Source organism: Choloepus didactylus, chromosome 8 (assembly GCF_015220235.1).
Source record: "Choloepus didactylus isolate mChoDid1 chromosome 8, mChoDid1.pri, whole genome shotgun sequence".
Taxonomy (NCBI): domain Eukaryota; kingdom Metazoa; phylum Chordata; class Mammalia; order Pilosa; family Megalonychidae; genus Choloepus; species Choloepus didactylus.
In genome coordinates this window covers 107,001,612-107,026,278 of record NC_051314.1, presented here as the reverse complement: position 1 = coordinate 107,026,278, position 24,667 = coordinate 107,001,612, and the positions used below count along the sequence as shown (strand labels likewise).

The 24,667-nt window shown below is 35.2% G+C and overlaps 1 protein-coding gene across 1 annotated transcript in view; it reads left to right on the top strand.

Annotated features, from left to right (window-relative positions):
- RASSF8 (Ras association domain family member 8) overlaps positions 1 to 23,758 on the top strand; it is a 188,419-nt gene extending 164,661 nt beyond the window's left edge. The window contains exons 4-6 of the mRNA XM_037845315.1: positions 15,957 to 16,846; positions 18,876 to 19,020; positions 19,683 to 23,758. Coding sequence (XP_037701243.1) covers positions 15,957 to 16,846; positions 18,876 to 19,020; positions 19,683 to 19,804 — 1,157 coding nt within the window. The 3' untranslated portion in view covers positions 19,805 to 23,758. The remainder of the gene's footprint in view (positions 1 to 15,956; positions 16,847 to 18,875; positions 19,021 to 19,682) is intronic.
- Positions 23,759 to 24,667: the final 909 nt, after the last annotated feature.

The following is a 24,667-nucleotide window of genomic DNA, read 5'->3' as shown; positions in this document are numbered from 1 at the left end:
TGAAATAGTTCAGTCTGAAGAGGAGAAAGGAAAAAGAATGAAAAAAAGTTAGCAGGCCTTCAGGACCTGTGGGACAACATGAAAGCATATCAACATATGTATTATGGGAGTCCCAGAAGAAGAAGGGGCAGAAATAATGATTGAAAACTTCCAAAATAAGATCAGCTATACACAAAAGAAGGCTGCAATGGAGGAAATGAAGGACAAAAAAGGTATAAGGCATAGAAGATACAAAGGGCAAAATGTATGATGTAAGTCCTGCCTTGTCAGTAATTACTTTGAATGTAATTGGATTGAACTCCCCAATTAAAAGATACAGATAGGCAGAATGTATAAAATAGCATGATCCAACTTTATGTTGTTTACTAGAGACTCACCATAGAAACAAAGACACAAATAGGTTGAAAGTTAAAGAATGAAGAAAAAAAATTACTCCATGCAAATGATAACCAGAAAAAAGAGACGTGGGGTAGTTAAACTAATATTAGACAAAACAGACATTAAGTGAAAGTCTGTCACAAGAGACTAAGAAAAACATACTTTAATAAAAGAGTCAATCCACCAGTTATGCACCTAATTGCATAACAACAGAGCTCCAAAATACACAAACATTGATAAAAGCGGAGAAAAATACAGCTATACAATAGTAACTGGAGACTTCAATACACCGTCAGTACTGGATAGAACATCTAAACAGAAGATCAGTAAGGAAATGAAGGACTTGCCCAATACTATAAACGAACTAGAGCCAACAGATATGTACAGAACAGTCCACCCAACAACAGCAGAATGCACATTCTTCTCAAATGCACATGGATCACTCTCCAGTACAGACCACATTAGGCCACAGAGCAAATCTGTCAGTAAATTTTAAAACACTGAAACTATACAAAGCACCTTCTCTGACCATGATGAAATGAAGCTCGAAACAGAAGGAACACTCACAAATATGTGGAAAGTAGACAGCACATTCTTAACCCATAAGTCAAAAAGAAATCACAAGGGAAATTAGGAAATATCTTGAGACGAATGGAAACGAAGACACAACATACCAAATGCACAGAGGAAATTTATAACTATGAATGCCTATATTTAAAATAAAAAAGAACTCAAGTCAATAACCAAACTTCACATCTGAAAGAAATAAAGATTAGAGTGGAGGTAAATAGAGAATAAGAAAAAAATTGAGAGAATTCATGAAACCAAAGGTCAGTTCTTTTAAAAGATCATTAAAATTGGCAAACCTTTAGCTTGACTGACCAAGAAAAAAGAAAAGACAGAAATAACCAAAATCCAAAATGAAAGGTAGAACATCACTATGAATCATGCAGAAATTACTACTATAAGAGAAGATACGATCAACTTTACACTAACAAATTAGATAATCAGAGAAAATGGACAAATTCCTAGAAACACACAACTTACCTAAACTGACTCAAGAAGAAATAGAAGATCTCAACAAACCAATTACTAGTAAAGTGATTGAATCAGTAATCAAAAACCTCCCAACAAAGAAACCAGAGCCAGATGCCCTCACTGTTGAATTCTACCAAACATTTGAAGATGAATAAATACCAATCCCTCTCAAACTGTTCCAAAAAATTGAAGAGGAAGAAACTCTTCCTAACTCATTCTATGAGGCTACCATTACCCTAATTATAAAGCCAGATAAAAACATCACAAGAAAAGAAAGCAACAAACCAATTTCCCTCAGTAATATAGATATAAGAATCTTCAATAAAATATCAAATTCAATCCAACTGCATATTACAAGACTTATACACCATGACCAAGGGGGATATCTCCCAGGAATGCAAGGGTGGGTCAACATAAAAAAATCAATGAAATGCACCACATTAACAAAATAAAGGGAAAAATCACATGATCATCTCAATTGATACAGAAAGGGCATTTGACAAAATCAGCACCCTTTCATGTTAATCACTCAGAAAAATAGGAACAGAAGTTATCTTCCGCAACGTGATAAAGGGAATATATGAAAAGGAGTGAGGAAGAAGACAAGGATACCTGTTTTAACCACTTGTGTAATCAGCATTGTACTGGAAGTCCTTACCAAGCAATTAGACAATAAAAAAGAAAAGTCCAAATTGAACATGAAGAACTAAAACTGTCTCTATTCACAGAAGATATGATCCTTTTACAGAGAATCCCAAAGAATCCTCAAGAAAACTGCTTGAACTATAAACAAATTCCAGAAAGTTCAGGCTACAAGATCAATACACAAAAATCAGTTGTTTCTGTGTACTAGCAAAGAATATTCTGAAACAGACATTTAAAAAACAATTCCATTCACAATGACTCCACAGAATAAAATATTTAGGGATAAATTTAACCAAGGAGATTAAAGCCTTATGCACTGAAAACTACAAAACATTGCTGAAAGAAATCTAAAGGCTAAATAAATGGGCACATTCATGGACTAGATGAAATATTAAGATGTCAGTTCTATCCAAAGCAGTTTACAGATTCAGTGCAATCACTATCAGAATTCTAGTAGCCTTCTTTACAGAAATGGAAAGGCAAGTCATCAAATTTATATGAAAGGGTAAGGACCCCCGAATAGCCAAAATCACCTTGAAAAAGAAAAAGTTGGAGGACTAACATTTCACAGTTTTAAGACTTAAAAGCTACAGTAACCAAACAGCATGGTACTGGCACAAGGACAGACATATAGACCAATGGAATCAAGAGTTCAGACATAAATCATCATACCTTTGGCCAGCTGATTTCTTTTTAAAGAGAGTTGTAGGCTTACAGAAAAGTATTGCATAAAATACACTTCCCATATACTACCCTATTATTATCACCTAGCATTAGCATATGCATTTGTTACAATTGATGAAAGAACATTTTTATAATTGTACTATGAACTATATAGTCCATGGTTTACATTAGAGTTTACTGTTTGTCTTGTACAGTGCTGTGTTTGTTTCTTAAAGCAGTTTTATTGAGATATATTCACAATTACAATCCAGATGTACAGTTGTTCACAGTATCATCATATAGTTGTGCATTCATCACAGTCATCCCTTGAACATATTCATTACTCCAAAAAAATTAACATAAGAATAAAATAAAACTAAAAAAGGACACACATCCCATACCCCCATTCACTCATATTATTCAAGGTTTTCACAATTACACCATCACACCATGTAAGCCACATAGTGAAGCAGTCACCTTCAAGAATCAAGGTTACTGGGTTGCAGTTCAACAGTTTCAGGTATTTCCTTCTAGCTATTCCAATACACTAAAAACTAAAAATGGGTACCTATATATATAGCACATAAGAATGCCCTCCAGAGTGACCTCTTGACTCCATTTGAAATCTTTCAGCCACTGAAACCTTATTTTGTTTCATTTCACTTCCCCCTTTTGGTCAAGAAGATTTTCTCAATCCCACGATGCCGGGTCATGTCCCACGTTGCCAGGAAGATTTACAACCCTGGGAGTCACGTCACTCATAAGGGGGAGGACAGTGAGTTTACCTGCATAGTGAGCTGAGAGAGAGAGTGATTTTTGGCAATGATGCCAAGTCCACTTAATGGGGAAAGAATAGTCTCTTCAACAAATGGTGCTGGGAAAACTGGATATTCATATGCAAAAGAAAGAATTGGAGCTCTACCTCCATATGCAAAAATTAACTCTAAATGTATCAGGGATTTAAACATAAGAGTGAAAACCATAAAATAAAACCCTCTGAAGAAAACATCAGGGTAAGCCTTCATAAACTTGGATTTGGTAGGGATTTCTTAGAAAGAACACAAAAGCACAAGCAACTAAAGAAAATACAGATTAAAAAATTTTGTATGTCAAATCACTCTTTCAGAAAGTTAAAAAGCAGCCTACACACCTCCAGAGAACCTCTTTTGTTGTTCAGATGTGGCCTTTCTCTCTCTAAACCCAACTCTGCAAATAAATTCGTTACCCTCCCCTCTACATGAGACACAACTCCCAGGAATGAGGCTGGCTCTGGCATTGAGGTATTGAGAATGCCTTCTTAACCAAAAGAGGGAAAAGAAAGGTGACAAAATAAGGTTTCAGTGGCTGAGAGATTTCAAACAGCTTAGAAGCTGTCCTGGAGGTTACTCTTATGCAAGCTAAGATATTCCAAATGCCCACAGTATGCCAAGCCCTAACCAACAGTAGTCCTCAAAATACTAAAGAATACCTAGGTCCCTATCTGAGACTCTGTAAAAGTTTTACTCACTTAAGTTTACTTTTCAGAAACTTAAATCCCCCAGAGTATTCCTATGCCAGATAAGACCCAAAACCTCAGAGGCAGGAGCCTCTCCAAGAACTCAACCAGATGCATCCTCCTTCCCCATGTTGACACCCCTTTTCCACATGAACAAATTAGGTTGATCCTGCCCAGATATCCCTGAAGATTAACACAGTGATCAAATGAGAGGGAGGAGTAGCAACAGATAAGATAGGATTTAACAAAGGATTATGAATACTGACTCTTTATATAAATAATTGTTTTGTTAGTTTCTGGAGTACTAGAATAGCTAGAAGAAAATAACTGACATAGTGGAACTGTAACATATAACATGCTTCGAAATTTGCTCTATAACTACTTGTTAAATTGTATTTTGAAAGTTACCACTTTTCTGTGTATGTGTTATATTTCACAATTAAAAAAATGGGAAAAAAATAGGAACCTACAGAATGGAAGATAATAATTCCTACCCCTATATCTGATAAGGGTTTTAATGTCTAGATATATATGATAACAAAGATAGACAATCCAATTAAAAGATGGTTAAAGGACTTGAATAGATATTTCTCCAAGGAATATATACAAATGGACAATAAGTACAACATGTAAAGATGCTCAACATCACTGGTCATAAGAGAAATGCAATGCAAAACCACGAGACCACTCTTCACACAGAAAAAGATGGCTATTATTAAAAGAAAAAAAGAAACAGAAAAGTTTTGCCAAAGATGCAGAAAGACTGGAACCCTTATACATTGTTGGTGGCATTGTAAAATGGTGCAGCCACTGTGTTAATCAGTTTGGAGCTTCCACAGAAAGTTGAACATAGAATTACCATTTGACCTGGCAGTTCCACTTCTTGGCATATATTAAAAGAATCAAAAGCAGGGACTTAAACAGATATTTGTACCCTGATTTTTAAGCACCATCATTCACAGTAGGCAAAACGTAGAAGCAAGCCAAGTGTCCATCAACAGGTGACTGGATAAACAAAATGTGTATACATACAATGAGGTATTTATTCAGTGGTAAAAAGAAATGTTTTGATACATGCTACAATATAGATGAGCTTTAGAGACATCGTGTTGCATGAAATAAGCCAGACACAAAAAGATATGTACTGTATATCTCTATTCTATGAAATACCTAGAATAAACAAATTCATAGCAGCAGACAGATTATAGGTTGCCAGGGCCTGGGGGTGGGGGTGGGAAGGGGTGGTGAGTAGGGAGTTATTAATGAAAAAGTTGGGTAATGGATGTTGAAGTGGGGTAATGGGTGTTGTTGTTGGTAGCACAATATTGTAAATGTAATTAATACAAAATTATATACTTGAAAGTGGTTAAAATGGGAAATTTTGAGTTGTATATATGTTAGTACAATATACAGTAAAAAAAAGTCAGCTGCATCTCTCCATATGGTAACCACATTTTCTATACAGAATTTTAAGGGTGTCTGGTATATGTTTATCCATACCTGATGTGTCTTTTGGACTAAACTGTATACCTGCTTATGAATAAGTTAAAAAGTTTTAACTGAAATTTCTCCTATTTTTTGCTTTCTCAATAATTCAATCCAAGACGTATTTTGAAAAGTTGACAACTTGAATACAAATGTTTGGTGATATTCTTCCAAGCTTGGCTAAACAACTCTTTCTTGGTATCATAAATACTTGATTCAACTCAGAATTCATAGGATAGATACTCAGTTGGCAACCAGCCAAGGGTTATTGCTGCCGTAAGATTTTCTCAGCATCAAATTCCATGTTTCTGATATTTGAATATTTATGTCTTTCATAATGAGATTTATTGGTATTCACAGTCTCAGCACTAAATGAAAATTTTGTAGTATGTTGACTTTATTTCTACAATAATAATAAATGATATATTAATTAGGAAACATTAGTGCTGTAACAACAACAACAAAAAAAAAGAATTTCCGTGCCTTTCCAGAGTAAAAGTTTAGCTATACTATGGGATTTGCCCTTATGAAGCTCATTACCACAAAGGAGAGTCTAAAGTTGTATGTAATGGTACCTAAGAGTCTCCCCCTGAGTACCTCTTTGTTGCTCAGATGTGGCCCTCTCTCTCTCTAACTGAGCCATCTCGACAGGTGCACTCGCTGCCCTCCCCACTACGTGGGACCCGACTCCCAGGGGTGTAAATCTCCCTGGCAACACAGAGTATGACTCCCGGGGATGAATGTGGACCCGGCATCGTGGGACTGAGAGTATCTTCTTGACCAAAAGGGGGATGCAAAATGAGACGAAATAGTTTCAGTGGCTGAGAGATTCCAAATGGAGTCGAGAGGTCACTCTGGTGGACATTCTTATGCACTCCATAGATAACACCTCTTAGGCTTTAATGTATTGGAATAGCTAGAAGTAAATACCTGAAACTACCAAACTCCAACCCAGCAGTCTGGACTCCTGAAGACAATTATATAATAATGTAGATTACAAGGGGTGACAGTGTGATTGTGAAGACCTTGTGGATCACACCCCCTTTAGCTAGTGTATGGATGAGTGGAGGAATGGGGATAAAAACTAAAGGACAAATGGGGTGGGATGGGGGGATGATTTGGGTGTTTTTTTTCACTTTTATTTTTTATTCTTGTTCTGGTTCTTTCTGATGTAAGGAAAATGTTCAGAGATAGATTGTGGGGATGAACACATAACTGTGTTATCATACTGTGGACAGTGGGTTGTATACCATGGATGATTGTATGGTGTGTGAATGTATTTCAATAAAACTGAATTTAATAAAAAAAAAAAAAAAAAAAAAAAAGTTTAGCTATACTATTAGCCAAGTATGGACTGACTGAGCAAAACCACATAGATTTCTAAAAACTTGACAGTGAAGCAACTGGTAGACTTGCTTCTTGGGCTTAAGTCCACATATTTGCATCATGGTTGATGGCTGGGGGTGTGGACACTATATATATACATATATATATATATATATATTCTTGAGAAGTTATTGAGTTTTTTGGATAGCTAAAATTGGGGAAATCACAGAGACTTAGAAAAATATGAAATTATGAGCACAAATTGGTAATTTACAAATATATGACAGCTGACATTTCCTGTGTTAGTGATATTAATTGCCCAAATTGAATTAGAAAACTAAAAACAGCACATAGTTTGAAAAAGGATATTCACTGTTTCTAACAGTATAGAAAGAAATCTTTGTCTACCTTAACAGACTAAATTTAGATGGTAGAAATCGGGTACATTCTCAGATTAGAGACAGAAGAACTAAAAGTGAAAGTGTGATTCATACACTTAATTGGCGTGAAGTGATTAAACTGCTCAGCACTGTTTTTGTTCACTGCTGCAAAATCTAAGTGAGATTAGATTAGATATATATGTATATGTCCTATACATCCTGGGCTTTCTGAGAGATTCTCAATGTTAAATATTCTACCTTGTTGCCCATCAGCTATCCCAGAGATTCCATTATATCAGGTTCAGACAACTTCCATTGTCTGTAAGTAAAACAGAAAGCCTTTGATAGATCATCTGTCTCAAGTTAAAGCCAAGACAACACATCTGCTTTTACAATATTACGAACCAAACTATGAAAAAAGATGTATTTCTGCCTTCAAGGAGCCTAGAGTTTAATGTAGAAATAAAGTACAGCTAACAAAAGATTAGAGAGGAAAAGAAAGAGGAGGAAAAAATCTGGGAGATTGAAGGAAAGGGTTTCTCATCCACAGTACTTTGGTGCCTGGTACCATTTAAAGTACCAAAGATTCAAAATTTCTTCTTGTGCTCCAGTTTTCATACCTCCTTCAATTGGAGTCAGAGCAAGAATTTAATAGAAACAAATTGATTAGGGCTGGGGCCCAAGATATAGTGCACTATTCTGAAGAAGCCATGTTTCATATAGTTTGCCCCACCAAAATTTTGTAATAAACACATTTTATACTGGAACTCTAGTTTTAGTATTTGTGGACTCATCTTTCTCTTCCCTGGAAGCCCTTCCAAAGTAGGGGTCTTGCTTGTTTATCTTTAATATACTGATTTCCTTAAGTAGGCATTCAGTAAAACTTAGTTTCTGAAATAATGTTGTCCACTAGAAAGTTCTGCACGGATAGAAATGTTCTATGTCTGTGCTGTCCAGTATGGTAGCCACTAGCCACATGCAGCTATTGAACACTTAAAAGGTGGCTAGTCTCTTTGTTGCTCAGATGTGGCCCTGTCTCTCTAGCTAAGCCAACTTGAAAGGTGAAATCACTGCCGTCCCCCCTACGTGGGATCAGACACCCAGGGGAGTGAATCTCCCTGGCAACGTGGAATACGACTCCCGGGGAAGGATGTAGACCTGGCATCGTGGGACGGAGAACATCTTCTTGACCAAAAGGGGGATGTGAAAGGAAATGAAATAAGCTTCAGTGGCAGAGAGATTCCACAAGGAGCCGAGAGGTCACTCTGGTGGGCACTCTTATGCACACTTTAGACAACCCTTTTTAGGTTCTAAAGAATTGGGGTAGCTGGTGGTGGATACCTGAAACTATCAAACTACAACCCAGAACCCATGAATCTCGAAGACAGTTGTATAAAAATGTAGCTTATGAGGGGTGACAATGGGATTGGGAAAGCCATAAGGACCACACTCCACTTTGTCTAGTTTATGGATGGATGAGTAGAAAAAGGGGAAGGAAACAAACAGACAAAGGTACCCAGTGTTCTATTTTACTTCAATTGCTCTTTTTCACTCTAATTATTATTCTTGTTATTTTTGTGTGTGTGCAAATGAAGGTGTCAGGGATTGATTTGGGTGATGAATGTACCACTATGTAATGGTACTGTAAACAATCGAAAGTACGATTTGTTTTGTATGACTGCGTGGTATGTGAATATATCTCAATAAAATGAAGATTAAAAAAAAAAAAGGTGGCTAGTATAACTAAGAAATTAATTTTTAAATTTTAGTTAAAATTTAAATGTAGCTAATGGATCCTATAGTGAACAGCATAGTTGTAGAACAGAAACAATTGTAGCTCAAACTTTACATGTCCAAAACCACTCTTTTTTCCTATTGCCCACTCCCAAATCTCCTCCTTCCCATCTCAGGTAAATGAGAATTTTTTTTTAATTGATCTTTATATGATCTTTGATTGCTTTCTTGTCTCACAGCCAATCCAGCAACAAATCCCATCTGTACTACCTTCAAAATAAATCCAAAATCATGTCTCTCCTCTCCACAACCACTGTTACCACCTTGATGCAAGCCACCGTTTCTCACTTAGATTTTTGCAGCAGCATTCCAACTCTTCTCCCTTTTTCAGCCTTTTCCCCCACCACTCTATTTTCACCAGTTTTTATTTCTAAAGTAATCCTTTTAAAATATGTTGCATCATATCACTGCTCAACTCAAAACCTTCCGTTGGTTTCCTGACTCAGAGAGATCCACAGTCCTTACAGTGCCTTCAAGGCACTAAACAAATCCCTACATAACCCCTCAACAATCTGACCACAGTTCCTAACACTCATGTTTGATTATTCCCTCTAAACACATCAACCACATTCTGCCTCAGTCTTTACGTCAGTTCTTCCCTCTCCTAGGATTATTCTGCACCCAGAAATTTTCATGGCTCACTGAGTCTTTGCTCAGAAGTCATCTGATCACAGAGCTCCTTCCTGACGACCACATCCCTGTGGGCATATGCACACACACGCTCCTTATCTCCTGTAGTCTTTTTTTCTCTGTGGCATTCACCTGACATAATAGATATAGGCCACAATCACTTTTCCACATTTTGAAATAGAAAAATTTCTCAATATCTAAAGTTGATCTTATCTTGTTTGCTACAGTACCTGGCATGGCTTGAACTCATTTGGTGGTAAAAACTGATCTGATGTGAGACTGATTTTAGTCTATGTTTATCCCATTTAATGTGAATGTTGATAAATTTTCCTGCAGAAATTTTAATATACTTGATTAAAGAATCTGTAGGATACCACCATGCTACCTTTTTAAAATCCAAAATATTCTGGATTTTCAACACATCTGACCTTAAAAGTGTCAGATAATGAACAGTAGACTCATATTATATATGAATAAATGAATATATCTCCTGCCACAATTTTTCACTGTTTATTCCCATAGCTTAAAATGATGTCTAGCATGCAGGAGGCACTCAATACATATTTGTGAATAAATGAATAAATTTTTAGAAGTTGTTTTCCTTACATCAGAAGCTGAGCTAGATGACTACCAGTGCCCCATCCATCTCTAACACGATATTATCCTTTAGAAGATAAAGAAATATATGTGTATCATCACATTTAACTCCTAATGTCATGTGTAAAAGCATCAATTTTTTAATTTACAAACTTATCAATTTTTATCTCTTTACAAAGTAATATTTATTATAGACTATTCTGAAATTTAGAAAATCACAAAGGAAAAATGCTTACTCATGATCCTACCTCTATAAGTAAACACTTTATAAGCAGAGTGTTTCTTTGTACCTATGGATGAGCTTTATTTAAAAAGATTGTGCTATTCATAGTTCTAAAGTCTAATTTTTTCTTTACTATATTTTGAATTATTTTTCTATGTCATTTAGTCCTCACAACAATCCCATAAGGAAGGCACTTTTATCTCTGCTTTATGGATGATCAAACTGAGGTGCAGAGACCTTAAATAACACCCCAACCTCATCTAGCTAGTAAGTGGAGAGCCTCGTTATTCAAAACCAAGTGGTTTGATTCCAGAGCCCTATTCTTAATAACTATTATATTGTGTTAGTTAGAAAATAAAATTTATGATTGAGTTACTTTGAAGTAAGAATCAGAAATCCTGAGCATTAAAATATCCTGCTTTTTTATAGCCAAGGTCATGTATTACAATTTTTGTATTTATAATAGTCTAATCACCCTTCATTCTAAGTGATTTTCATATTTTCTGCCTTTATAAAAGATCATTTTAAGGAACATGAATACATGTTTTCACAACATGCATCAGTCAGGATGGATTAAATTTTGCTACATTAATAAAAATTCCCCAAATAGTAGTGGCTAGCAGTGATATGTTTAGCTGTTGTTTTGGTTAATACTGTTTACATACAGTCACCAGAACAAGACCTAATAAAAGGTACTCAGTGACTGTTTTCATTATTTTTAGTGGTATCAAGTTTGTCATGTAACCCTAGATAGTCCTTAAGTTAGTATTTAGTAATTCTGTGATTACATGATATATTCTCACCAACATACTGGGAAAATATATCGTTAATGATTCAACTAGCAATTGAATGCACAACTGGCTGACAGGTTGTACTCAGAGATTCTTTTTATATTGCTGCCATCATAAGATAAGTACCGTATAATAAGTATTATCTTAACATTCAGTACTGAACTAGTATAGTAGAAAATTCAGAATAGATGTATGTCATTGGGAAATTGCTTAGTCTTTAAGCTTTTATTTCTTCACTGATAAAATGAGGATCATGTACCTATTCTTGACTCACAGAACCAATTGAGATAATATATATGAAAGTATCCAAAGCATTTTACAGACTCTAAGATGGTACAGTATGAGTTCTTTTCCTTTGATCACATGTTCATTGTAAGAATTCTGTCAACATGGAAAGGCTTAGTTATGTTCACTAGAGTCTATATAAGAATCCTTGAATTATAAGATACTTTAAATTTTTTTCATCAAATTTTTTATAATAAAGCTCAAGGAGCAGATACATTTTTCACTGTTAACCTGAAAAATTCAGTGGTATAGAGGAGCTTGTTCACAATAGGTAAAGAATGAGTCAGCTGTTGCCAGCATTACTTCTGATATGTCCAGGAACATGAAGCTATGTCAGCATTAAATTCATAACAGATTAGTGCCAGGTCTCTGTCACATTCTTTTGAGTATTTCTAATGATGCTGAATTTTCATCTTTTGTGTGGGAGGATTTGATGCTGGGGGAACAAATATCAAACAGTTAAAACTAAAACTTGCAAGGAGGGTGATCAAGATGTTTAACAGAATTTATATCCCAGGGCCTGGCACTGTTTCTAAAAAATAGTAAGTGGATGTTCATATTAAATGACTTTGTTTTATGGCTCTGAAAAGAAATTTCCTAAAATTTTTTAAATAGTTGCAATTTTAAAATGGTTGAAATGAGGACATAATGTATCTGGGTTATCCACATTTGCACATTTGAGTTGTGGTGTGTATCTTCAGAAACTTCCTCTTCTTTCATATATATACATATGTTTTAAATTAGGAGAAAGTAATCTGTTATCCTGTTTCCTTTTAATCAGTGTTAGTCATCCAGTAAGATTCCATTGATGCATTTAAAATCTCTTCACGTGATTTTCCTCCTAATATGACGCTAATGATTCTTGGATATAGACTCATTTGCTTCAACTACTTAAAATTATAATCAAATATTTTATTTACCATTACCTAACTGGATCACAATTATTTGACAGTGGCTTACAGTCCTAAATAGCCAAAACAGCTTAAACTGCAAATGCTGTAGGTAGGTAGGTAGATTTATTTTATTAGTTTTAAGTCTACATCAAGATAGTATACAAGTTATAAATCCATTATTAAAATGCACTAAAAGGACTTTTGCAGAAGGAATTTGAATCTATCTTAATGAAATAGGATATGTAGGACCTTGCCAAGTATGGATATTAAAAAACACTGACTATGGGATTTGATTACCATATTAAATATATGAAAACCAATTTCCATTATACAATCAAAGCTATTCATTTATCTTTTTAAACTGCTTTTATATTTTGCTGGATGGATTTTTTTCAGTTTGCCTTAATGCACTAAATGCGCATTATTTAACAAAAGGAAAAACTTCAGCAAAAGCAATTCTGAAGAATCCTTTACCAAGACATTCTCAGAGGGCAGTAGTATCATAGCATTGGAAAATTGAGTTTTATATTTAATTATGACTAAATTAGAAACTACTTTTTAATTTAGTTCATATGTAATGATTCTGTTTTCCTTTTAAAGATGTTTCATTGGTGTAATAGAATTGGGGGGTGGTGGTAGGTGAGCTCTATTGGTCTAGTCTTATTAACCCCTCATATTACTAAGTAGGACACAGAGGTCTGGAGGGGGAGTGAGATGCCTAGTTGGTAGGTGGTAGAGCCAAGAACCCAAAGTGTTGTGGTCTTTGAAGCAGTGTGTACACATGGGACAGTTTAATCTTGTAGGTATGTCATGTGATTTTTCTTGGGGCAATTATGGTAATTTTTAGCTTAAAAAATCATGAGAAATATCTGTGATTCCAAGAAGCCAATCCAGTGTGCCAAGGCTTTCTTTTTCATTCCCCTGATAATACTTACTAATAACTATTTGTATAGAACTTTGCAATTTTACAGAACATTTTCATATTTTACTTTCTCACTTGACTCTCAGAACAACCTAGTGAGGTAAGAAGATACTACTCTTATCCTATAGAAGAGTGTGCCGGTTTGAATGTATTATGTCCCCCAGAAAAAGCCATATTCTTTGATGCAATCTTGTGGGGCAGACATTTTAGTGCTGATTAGATTGGAATTCTTTGAGTGTTTGCATGGAAATGGGCCCCACCCAACTTTAGGTGATAACTCTAATGAGATAATTTCCATGGAGGGATGGCCCCTCCCATTCAGGGTGGGCCTTGATCAGTGGAGCCATATAAATGAGCTGGCAAACAGAAGGAACTCAGTGCAGCTGAGACTGACATTTTGAAGAGGAGCTACAGCCAAGAGAGATACCTTGAAGAAAGCGCAAGAGCTGCAGATGAGAGACAGTTTGAAGATGACGGTTGAAAGCAGACTCTTGCTCCACAGAAGCTAAGAGAGGACAAATACCCCACGTGCAACCAAGAGTGACATTTTTGAGGAACTGCAGCCTAGAGAGGAACGTCCTGGGAGAAAGCCATTTTGAAACAGAACTTTAGAGCAAACGCCAGCCACGTGCCTTCCCAGCTAACAGAGGTTTTCTGGACACCATTGACCATTCTCCAGTGAAGGTACCCTTTGTTGATGGACACTTTATGGCCTTAAGACTGTAACTGTGTAACCAAATAAACCCCTTTTATAAAAGCCGATCCATCTCTGGTGTTTTGCATTTTGGCAGCATTATCAAACTAGAACAATGAGGAAACCAAGGTTAAAGGAAATTTAGTAATTTGCTCAAATCCTGTAAGTAGATGGCAGGACCACATTTGAACATAGGCCTTCCAACTCCAAAGTCCTTATTCTCTCTGTTCTGTCCAGCTTTATACAGTTGGGAGTAGTTGAAAGTTGCTTAAGAAGGAATTTTTATTAGTCAGATTATTCTTTTGACACATTGGAGGGGCTCACAATTTAAAGGAAGTAATCTAGTCAACCCTTTTGTTATGTGAACACGAATGTCTTAAATTAATAATGGTTACCATGTATTGAATGCCTGCTGTGGCCAGGCAGTGTGGTAGGTGCTTATTATACCTGACCCTCAGATCGCACAAGGTGTTACTGTTAACCACATTTTAAAAGTGAGATTGTGTTACTCATCCAATAAATAATGTATCTGAAATTAAAATCCAACATTCTGACTTTCAGCTGCCCACAAGATTCAAGTTTCCTTCAAGGAGAACATACCCATATACTTAGAGAAACTCATTCTTTATGTGCTACTTCTGAATTGCATATTTATATATTCAGATCTCCATTTACTGACTCGGTAATTGAGAAAACTTATTGGTTAAGAAGCTCATGAACTTAAAAGAAGGCATGGAAAATAAATCAATAGCTTATAGACTATAATCATTGCTAGATAAGTTTTTTTTGTCTTTGTAATAATATTAACTAATGGACAGTGTAAAAAAATTTAATATAATCAGTCTGACTCAGCCACCTTAAATGAAAATATTTAGGAAGTTTGTTCAATCTTATGACATTAACATTGTCTTCTGAAACTTTGTCTTTCATAAGTATTAGGTTCAGCACACTTTTCATTGAAATGTGATTTTATTCTGTTTTTATCTTTTAGAAGAACCTCTAAAACTATTACTATCTAAAGTGAACAAGACCTCTCTTCTTCAGGGACCTCTTTTTAGATGAAATCATTTTGCAAGGTTGTTTACATTGAGACGATTTTTTATTTGGCACAGGTGTGCAGGAAGCTCCCACCTGTGTGCTGTGCATTGGCTAAGCACTCAGGGGGACGGAGAAGTCCTGATCAGTGGCTTATTTCTTAGTAGCAGGTTCTCCATTGGCTCTGGGTTTCCCTTCAGCAGGGAAAATGGGGCTTCCAGCCTGTCTAAGTCCTGATGGGCAAAGCAGAGAGATTCCCAAGGTGGGCGTTTATTAAAGTTGTGAAGTTTTACCTAGTTCCTAGGCCCAGCCCCTCACATCTTCAAATAGGGAATTCCAGTGTCCTCTTTTACAACTGGAGGTCTTAGACCTAACAAAAAGGTCCAGGCTGTCAGGCATTTAACAGTATAAGATTCTCACTGGGATTTAAGTATAAAGTTGGATTTCTGAGCAATTTCTGAAGAGTATATGCAATTCACATCCTATGTATTTATTCTGTTATGTATCTTGAGGGGTTCTGCATCTTAAAGTGAAGGTTTTAAAAGCAGCATGGACTTGACTCTAAATTTTAACCCTTTGATGTTAATCAGCAATACACAATTATTAAGTAGTACTCTCTGTTGCACTATTTTAGTTATTGCATATCCCATTTTGATCATTTATTCTTATCTTTGTTACCTAGGGCGAACTGGAAGGTATACCCTTATAGAAAAATGGAGAGATACTGAAAGACACTTAGCACCTCATGAAAATCCTATCATATCCTTAAACAAATGGGGGCAGTATGCCAGTGATGTACAGCTAATTTTACGTCGAACAGGACCATCTCTCAGTGAGCGACCCACTTCAGATAGTGTGGCCCGAATTCCTGAAAGAACTTTATACAGGCAGAGTTTGCCCCCCTTAGCCAAACTGAGGCCTCAGAATGACAAATCAATCAAAAGGAGAGAGCCTAAAAGGAAATCATTAACATTTACAGGAGGTGCCAAAGGATTAATGGACATTTTTGGAAAAGGTAAAGAAACGGAATTTAAACAAAAGGTGCTGAACAACTGCAAAACAACAGCAGATGAGTTGAAGAAGCTGATCCGTTTGCAGACAGAGAAGCTTCAATCCATTGAGAAACAGCTGGAATCAAATGAAGTAGAAATACGATTTTGGGAGCAAAAATATAATTCCAACCTTGAAGAGGAAATTGTCCGCCTGGAGCAAAAGATCAAAAGAAATGATGTAGAAATTGAGGAGGAAGAATTTTGGGAAAATGAATTACAGATTGAACAGGAAAATGAAAAACAGCTGAAGGATCAACTTCAAGAAATAAGACAGAAAATAACAGAATGTGAGAGCAAATTAAAGGACTATTTGGCTCAGATCCAGACTATGGAAAATGGTCTTGAAGCAGAAAAACTGCAATGGGAGGTTCAGGAGGCACAAGTCAATGAAGAAGAGGTTAAAGGAAAGATTGGTAAGGTAAAAGGGGAAATTGACATTCAAGGTCAGCAGAGTCTAAGGTTGGAAAATGGTATTAAAGCTGTGGAAAGATCTCTTGGACAAGCCACCAAACGATTACAGGTAAGAACATTTTTATAAATAAAGCATCTCATCTATTTAACAGAATTAGTATAGCCTTCAGATCTTCTTTAAGAGCAAACATTTTCCCTTGCATTTAAAGAGTAAATGTAAATATCTACTTTTTTTCAAATCTCATAGCATTCTGGTGACATATAAAAAAGTTTAGATGTGAGACCAGCACAAAAATTAGATTTAAAACTACAGTAAATCCTTGCTCCTTGGAAGAAGCTGCTTTTAGTATGGTAGTTGTAGCGTTAGGTAATTGGATATAGGAAAGTAGAATCTTGGAGCTGGAATAGACACTAATGATAGTGAATCTGAACTTCTTGTAGAGATAGGGAAACCGAAGCCAGAAGAGATTACCAAGGACTGTTCACCAAAGACCGCATGGCTAATTGACTGCTTATCTATCATGGCCCCATTGTTGCTAGCCCCATCTTCTTTCCCAAGATTTTAATCTCCCTTCTTCCTCCCGTCTTCACAGTACCTTCTGCTTTCCTAAGCAGAGTGGTATAAATGTTCTTTCCGTTTTTTGCCTCTCTTGTTCAAACACAGGAACATTTATATTTTGTCACGTAGACCCTGATCTTTTTATTTCTTGGATACATTCTTGAAAAGATACTGTGGTGGGTGCTGTGGGAGTTGCAAAGATGTGTCAATCTCTAGCAGACGAGAAAGAGACACGATTATAATGTGGTGTAGATTTCTGCTGTCCACTAGCCACAGTGGCTGTTTAATTAAAATTAAGTGTTCAGGAATGCTCTTTAGCAAATATTAAATATAGTAAACCTCCTGTTTACAGTTAGCCACATTTCAGATGCTCAAAAGCCACATGTGTCTAGTAGATACTATGTTGTACATCACAGATATGGAACATTTCAATCATCAGAGAAAGTTCTGTGGGATAGTGCTGGTTTAGAAGCTTGCTACTGAAAGTGTGGTCCTTGCCAGGCAGCTTCAGGGCACACTTCTTAGAAGTATAGAATCTACATTGTAACAAGATCCTCAAGTAGTGCCGGCTCATAATGAATGTGAGAAGAGCTGTTTTCGAGCATGAACAGTTCCACAAGTGAAGAAGGTTGAGCTTTCAGGAAGCAATGATGTCATTTCTGTCAATAACTGTAGTGAGAGGTCAACTACCACCAAAATATTGAAAACCAGGAATTTCTCATGCAATAGAAAGGTCATCAGCTCTGATTTGTCAGTATTTTGCTGTTTGGATTGATTGTGACACTTATAAAGTATGCAGTTGGAAATTGTTTCCTTTGGTATTGCTTACAAGAAACACCAATTTATCACAATCATTACTAGTAAATCCCACTACCCATTAAAAGTGTCTAATAATCAAAGTACATAGCCATTCATTTGTTTTTGCTATCCCTAGCAAACCCCTCAATCACACTAAGCCTGGATGCAGCCTTGCTGCCTTTTTTTATAGTGCAATAGAGGAGATAAAGAGAAGAAAATCCAATTAAATAATAAGGAGCTGCTTCTTGCTTTTAGGAATTCCTGGTTGTACAAGCTTGACCTCCTTCTTTAAAACCCTGCAATTCTCAGATCTTCTTTATGAAGGACTCAAGAACCTCATAGTGAGAACCTTGTGGGAATCTTGCTTTTCTCATTATATAAAACTTAGTTTATATAAAAAAGAACTCTGACTCTCGAACCAAATGACAATTTTCCAGTCAGTTTTGTATGGGTAATACAGAAATTTAATTATGAGCAACTTAAGATTGCGTTAACACTGGGATGGATGGAAACCAGTATTATGTTGATGACAGTTTTTTGACATATATTTATGTTATCAGGGACAAAGTGATGTTCCTGACAAAGGAAAGCACCACATTTAAGAGCACCATGACAAAGAGTGAACATGATGTTCTTTAGCCCATTATATCTCTATAAACCAGATCTATTAAAAGTGCTCTTGTGAAAGCTATATCTCACACTTGGCCCCTGTCACCAAGATGTCTTTAACTGGCCAATAATGCACCCACAAATTTAAAAAAAAAAACAAACTTCCTTCTAGGACAAAGAACAAGAACTGGAGCAGTTGACTAAAGAGCTTCGGCAAGTCAATCTCCAGCAATTCATCCAACAGACAGGGACAAAAGTCACCGTTTTGCCTGCCGAGCCAATTGAAGTAGAGGCCTTACATGCAGACATAGAAAGGGGTAAGATGTTGACAAATCGGTTTTACCCCTTTTATTCTCACTGATTAACTTTGAATAAACTGCATGCATTCAGTTAAAGTGTTATCCTACCATTCTGAGCTAAATCCTCTATTTAAGAAGAAATTATATGTATTTCCTGTTTTTGGGGAAAATCGATATCATATTCAGGTTATTTATTTAGGTGAGCATGTAATCACCAAATCTCATATATCTTTAGTTGAAAACTGCTTCTTTATAAAATCTTTTCCTGGCCTATGTGATTCATAATCTGTTATTTTGAATTTTAGCTTCTCTCTATCCCTGATGCCCCTTCTTCCTCTCCTACAAGTCATCTGTCCTTATACGTAAGACATTGTCAAACCTGCATCTGTATAGGCTTTGAACAACCCAGAAAGAGAAGCAAAATGTTCACCTTTTTTAAAAGATTCATTAACTGTTCAAATCACTGAAAAATGGTTTATCAAAAAGCTATCTATCTGAGAGGGGCAAGCAGAGTTAGCCTACTCCTTTTACCCCAGTACCTACAGGGGATTGCAGTTGTTACTGTGTACAGTTCTCCATTTCAGTTCTTTGTTTCCTTTGAGCAGGTAACATTTTAATTTTTCATACTGCTAAGTAGTCAAAGTTAATGATTATATTGAATGACTTTGTTTCCTGTTTAGAAACACCATTCCAGTCTGGGTCTCTGAAGCGACCTGGTTCATCTCGGCAGCTCCCCAGTAATCTTCGTATTCTACAGAATCCTATCTCATCTGGTTTTAATCCTGAAGGCATATATGTATAACATCATTTTTCTTTGGGGGAGATACTCAGTGCCAATAAAGGTACCCAGGACAGTAAAATTCCTTCTTTGATTTGTGCCAGTGACGAACAGAGGAGGTATTTCACAAGCCACCATATCTTTTTTCTGTCCTAAATTGCATACCACTTGGAGCCATACCCTGTGCACTGATGCTAAAGAACAAAGAAACTGTGTTTTCACACATCAATAGTGTTGATGTTTCTGTTCAGCCGTAATGCAAATGCAAAGCCTTCATTTTTATTTGTAACATTTTGAAAGCATTAGGAAAAGTATTATTCTGTGTATATACATAAATAAAACGACAACTTAGAGTGGAGAGAAATGTCACTGACTTAGCTTAATTTATTGCATATAATCAATGGATGTATGAATGTTGATGTTTTAAGACTTTTTTTAATTAATACTTATCCTGTGACTTAATTACATTAAATATTGTGTGAGTATGACTTCATATGCATGTTGCCAGGCTCCACCCATACATTGGTTTTACAACTACACCAGTGTCATAGGGTGCTCCACCATTGAAAGTAACTCCAGAAGAACCCACTTGGATTTGTTCTTTGGACGTTTTCTAGGCATTGCTTAATTAGGTGAAATAAGTCAGGGTGGTGGGGTTTTGTTTTATTTTTAATCTGGGATTTAATTTTTCCTTTACAATATCTCCAAAATATGAATGGCCATATACTAGAACAGAAATATTTTCATGAAGTAAATTGTATGTTTAAAAGGTTTGCAGTGTTTCAAACACTGATAAACAAAATGTGATTGTTGAGTTTCTATCCAAACACATATAGTGTTTCCTGTTGGATTATATGTTTTGTTTCTACCCTGTCTTGTCATTTAACTCTCATGGATCCTCAGAGTTGACTTAAAATATAAAGCAAAGATACCTGAGGATCAGGTTGTTCTACTTCGAGAATGTTGCATTTTATGATATATTTTTAAAATAACCCACTTCATATGTTTTTAAAATAACCCACTTCATATGTATGCTTTATTGGCACCCCTCGGTAAGTTATTGCTTACACATAATTTATCCTGTATATTATGGACTATTACAATTTCTCCAATCACTTAGGCAGAGAGAAACTAGATTGGAGTTAGGTACTTTTTACCAAGGAAATGAAGATGAGCTTGTCTTTTACAGGACATTACTCTCTTTGTTACATACATTTTTTTATTCATAAAACCAAAAATGAGTAAACACCTTTCCCATGAGTAATAACTAAGATTCACAAGTAATCGCTAAACTGATGTGAACAAACACCTCCTAGTCATTTTTACATTACCTCTGATCAAAATTTGGTACAATATAATTAAAACATTAATCTGAAATTTAAAGTCATTTTTACTTCTGAGGAAAATACATTCTCTGTATTATTTACATGCAAAAAAGTAGAAGTTGTTAATATACTGCCATGGTAACAAAAGAAGTAGTATGTTATGTCTTGTGCATGAAGGCAACTTTAGATGTTTTTAACACTTTTTATTTAATTTTGGTTTTATGAATGCTGAGAATGCTGCTATATTTAGGTTTCCTATGAAAAGATTTTAAGAATGGCTCTGAAAATATATAGAAGCTTCTAGAGACCTGAAAGTAAAAATGCAGAGTTGCCTTTTGTAATCCAGCTATATGGCAGACCTCAACTAAAGATACTTTCTTTGGGTTCTTGGAGTCATCAAGTTGACCTTGCCATTATACTATTTTACAAATGATTCTTACCTAATTAATCACAACCTGTACACATTTGTGCTCAATTTATAATAGTTATTTCATACCTACATATATTTTTAATTAGGATAATTTAAAAATCAAAATAATTTGTAGCTTTTGGGACAATGATTTATGTATATCCAAAACATGCCTTACTTGTAAAGGGTTCCATCCTATTCTGAGTCATTTCATTGTTGTTCAGAGAAAATGAAAACTTATTCATAAAAAATATATATTTGCAAATTGATCACATTCTATTTAAATCAAAATGTTAAACTGAAGACATATTAAACTTTGTGATTATAAATGGCAAAGGTGCCTTGGTAAGCTGTGAAAAAGTCACAGAGCTCTTTTCAATATCCAACTTTATTGTTGTAAATTATTATCACTACTAATCTAATAACTTGAAAGAAGAAATAACAGCATCCTTCCAACTTGTAGTCATCTTGGGTTCCCTTGCAGTTTCACAGGTAACCTTTCTAACAACTTCCTCAGAATTTTAAAGCTGCCAAATAATCTTCATGGATCTAATTACAGGTAAAAATACTGTTTCCTAGATGGATAGAGTATATATATGTGAATTTGACAAATGCATTGAGCAGCTTACTTTTTAATCAGTTATATTACTTCTGGAAGCATGTCTCTGAGGAATATTTTTAAGTCTTTTTTTCAAAAAGAGAAATACTCGTTACCCCAGGACAGCTTAAAATATTTTAGTCTACTCCTAATCACTTTTATCTACTGTGAATACAAATGAGTTAGATTAAGTTCCACATCTTTAGATAAATTCAAAGGAGGGAGTGGGCCATAGTATACAAAAATATCAAATATAAAATTTTGCATACACACACACACATACTGCAAGTTGTTTCATAGTGACTTTCTATAAGTAATAGAAAATACTTTTTTTCCTTAAGAAATAATTCGGAATAGCATCGGTATACCTGACCTTTTAAGTCTTCATTATCTTCAGAGAATGATCCACAGCAATTTGCCTCAGTGCTTTTGCTCTCCTTACAAGAAATTTTTCTTTGTTAGCATTTGTTTTTTAATCTTGGTGTACAGGGATTTATAAGGGAAACTTAGTAAATAGGAGTTACCCATTTAATTCCCTCAGTCATTAATTATGTCATCAATTCCCATACTTCAAATTAGTTACCAATTAGAACTAAAACATGATAAAGTAAATATGTTAGGATTTATGATGTTAAAGGTGAAATATAACAGTATTTAATATGAACAAGTACTTCTACAGCATAAATAAAATTTGGACCTGCATTAAAAGAATTTTCTTTGTGAATAAAAGCAAAATGGTCTTTAGAGAATAGAAACTTCATTTAAAGCCATTTCTGTGAACATCTTTCCAAATTAGAACTATAATAACAGATTGGGGAAATAATATGATAAAGGTGAAAACTTTGATTTCAGGCATGCAAAGGGTATGGCCAAATAGATGGGCAGTTCTGGTGTGCATTGCCTTTGAAAAATTGGGCCTTAATTTCTATGTAAATAACAAAGCTATGTTCACATCCCTCTTCTATCTAAAGTTATCTTTATTAGTCTATATTGTATTAAAATTTAGTTATGTATTACTTTTATATTATGTCCATTTTTTAAGTTGCATGTTTATACTATTTGCTACAGTATTTTGAAGTTTGGGGTAAAGGCCATGAACTGTATGGAAAAGACAAAACAATCCCTATTTATTCAGTATTGCTGCTTTACATTTCCAGAATAAGCTGTTGATGCCAGGACAGTGACTGCTTGAAAGCTTCAGGAGCTCTATTCCAATGCATTTTATATATTTTTAGAAGCCAAATACATGCAGATAACTATTTAGTATACTAATTCTATTAAACCAGCAGAAATATAAAGGCAATAAAGTATATACATATATATATATGGGGAGGGGAAAGATTAAAATATAGATTTACAGCCAAACATGGTGTCAGCCCTAAATGTATTTCTCAATCTGTCTCTATCATCCTTAGAAGGATTTGAGTTGCTGCAGCTTTAAACAGAAAATTGCAGTGTTCACTAATTGTGGACACATAAATATGCTTTTAGTACTGCTTTGCTTATGTACAAATAAATCTGTAATCTGTATTATATGTAATTATTTTTTTGACTTCCATTTCAAAATGTATATTTTCTGACATGAGCTGTAAAACAACGGATCAATAGCTGATATTCTCCCCACATAATAAATTTTCAGGATTCATTGGGGCATTACAATTGTTGGTTTTTTTTTTTTTTTTTTATCTATTCAATATTTTAAAATAATCTATTTCTTTTAAAAGATGCCAAAGAGAATAGGTCCACATTACAGTGATACAAAACTGCATTTTTCTATATGTCATTATAACAGAATTATCTATTGCTCCAAAAGTGTCTGCTTCAAACGGAAACTGAATTAAGAAACTAATATGCCTCTTTTTTATTTCAAAAGTAAAAGAAAAATTATCCTTAAAACCTTAAGCGCAAGGAAGAGAACTGACATTTCAGTACCTCCTGTGGATAATTGGGATCCTTGAACACCCACAGGCTTATGGAGAACTTATCCCAAGTCACAGAACTGACAAGTGGCTGGCACATCATTTAAGCTTAGACCTTTCTGAATCCAAGCCCCATCCCTATATTCCATGTTAAAACTGCATAAGCTCTACAGTGGCCAGTTTCTTTATTTTAGCCACTTTTTTATGTGTAAGTTTTTATAAAGATATTTCTATAAAAATGTCAATTTATATAAGTAGAAGTTAGATCTTGGTCAAGAAATCATCTTTATGGTAATAGTGTGTTATAGAAGCAAAGATAAAATGAGAAACTTAAAATAATTATTCTATGTCCTAGTTTGGGGTGGGGGGAGTTAGAATTTTAATCCATCCTGTCCTCCTTTGAGTCATAGGTTTTGTTAGTGGCGGAACTAGAAATAAAAACTGTTCACTCGGCTCCTTGGCTGTTACCCACGCCACATATTTGTGCTGCCTCCCTTAGGAAAGACCAGTGGTGTCCTATAAAATGAACATAAAATGCTGGACACATTCATTCTTTTTTAATCATTTAGTGAACTCTTGTTGGCCACTGAGCTTAATCCTGGGGATACCGAAATTAATATGATTTTCTCTGCACTT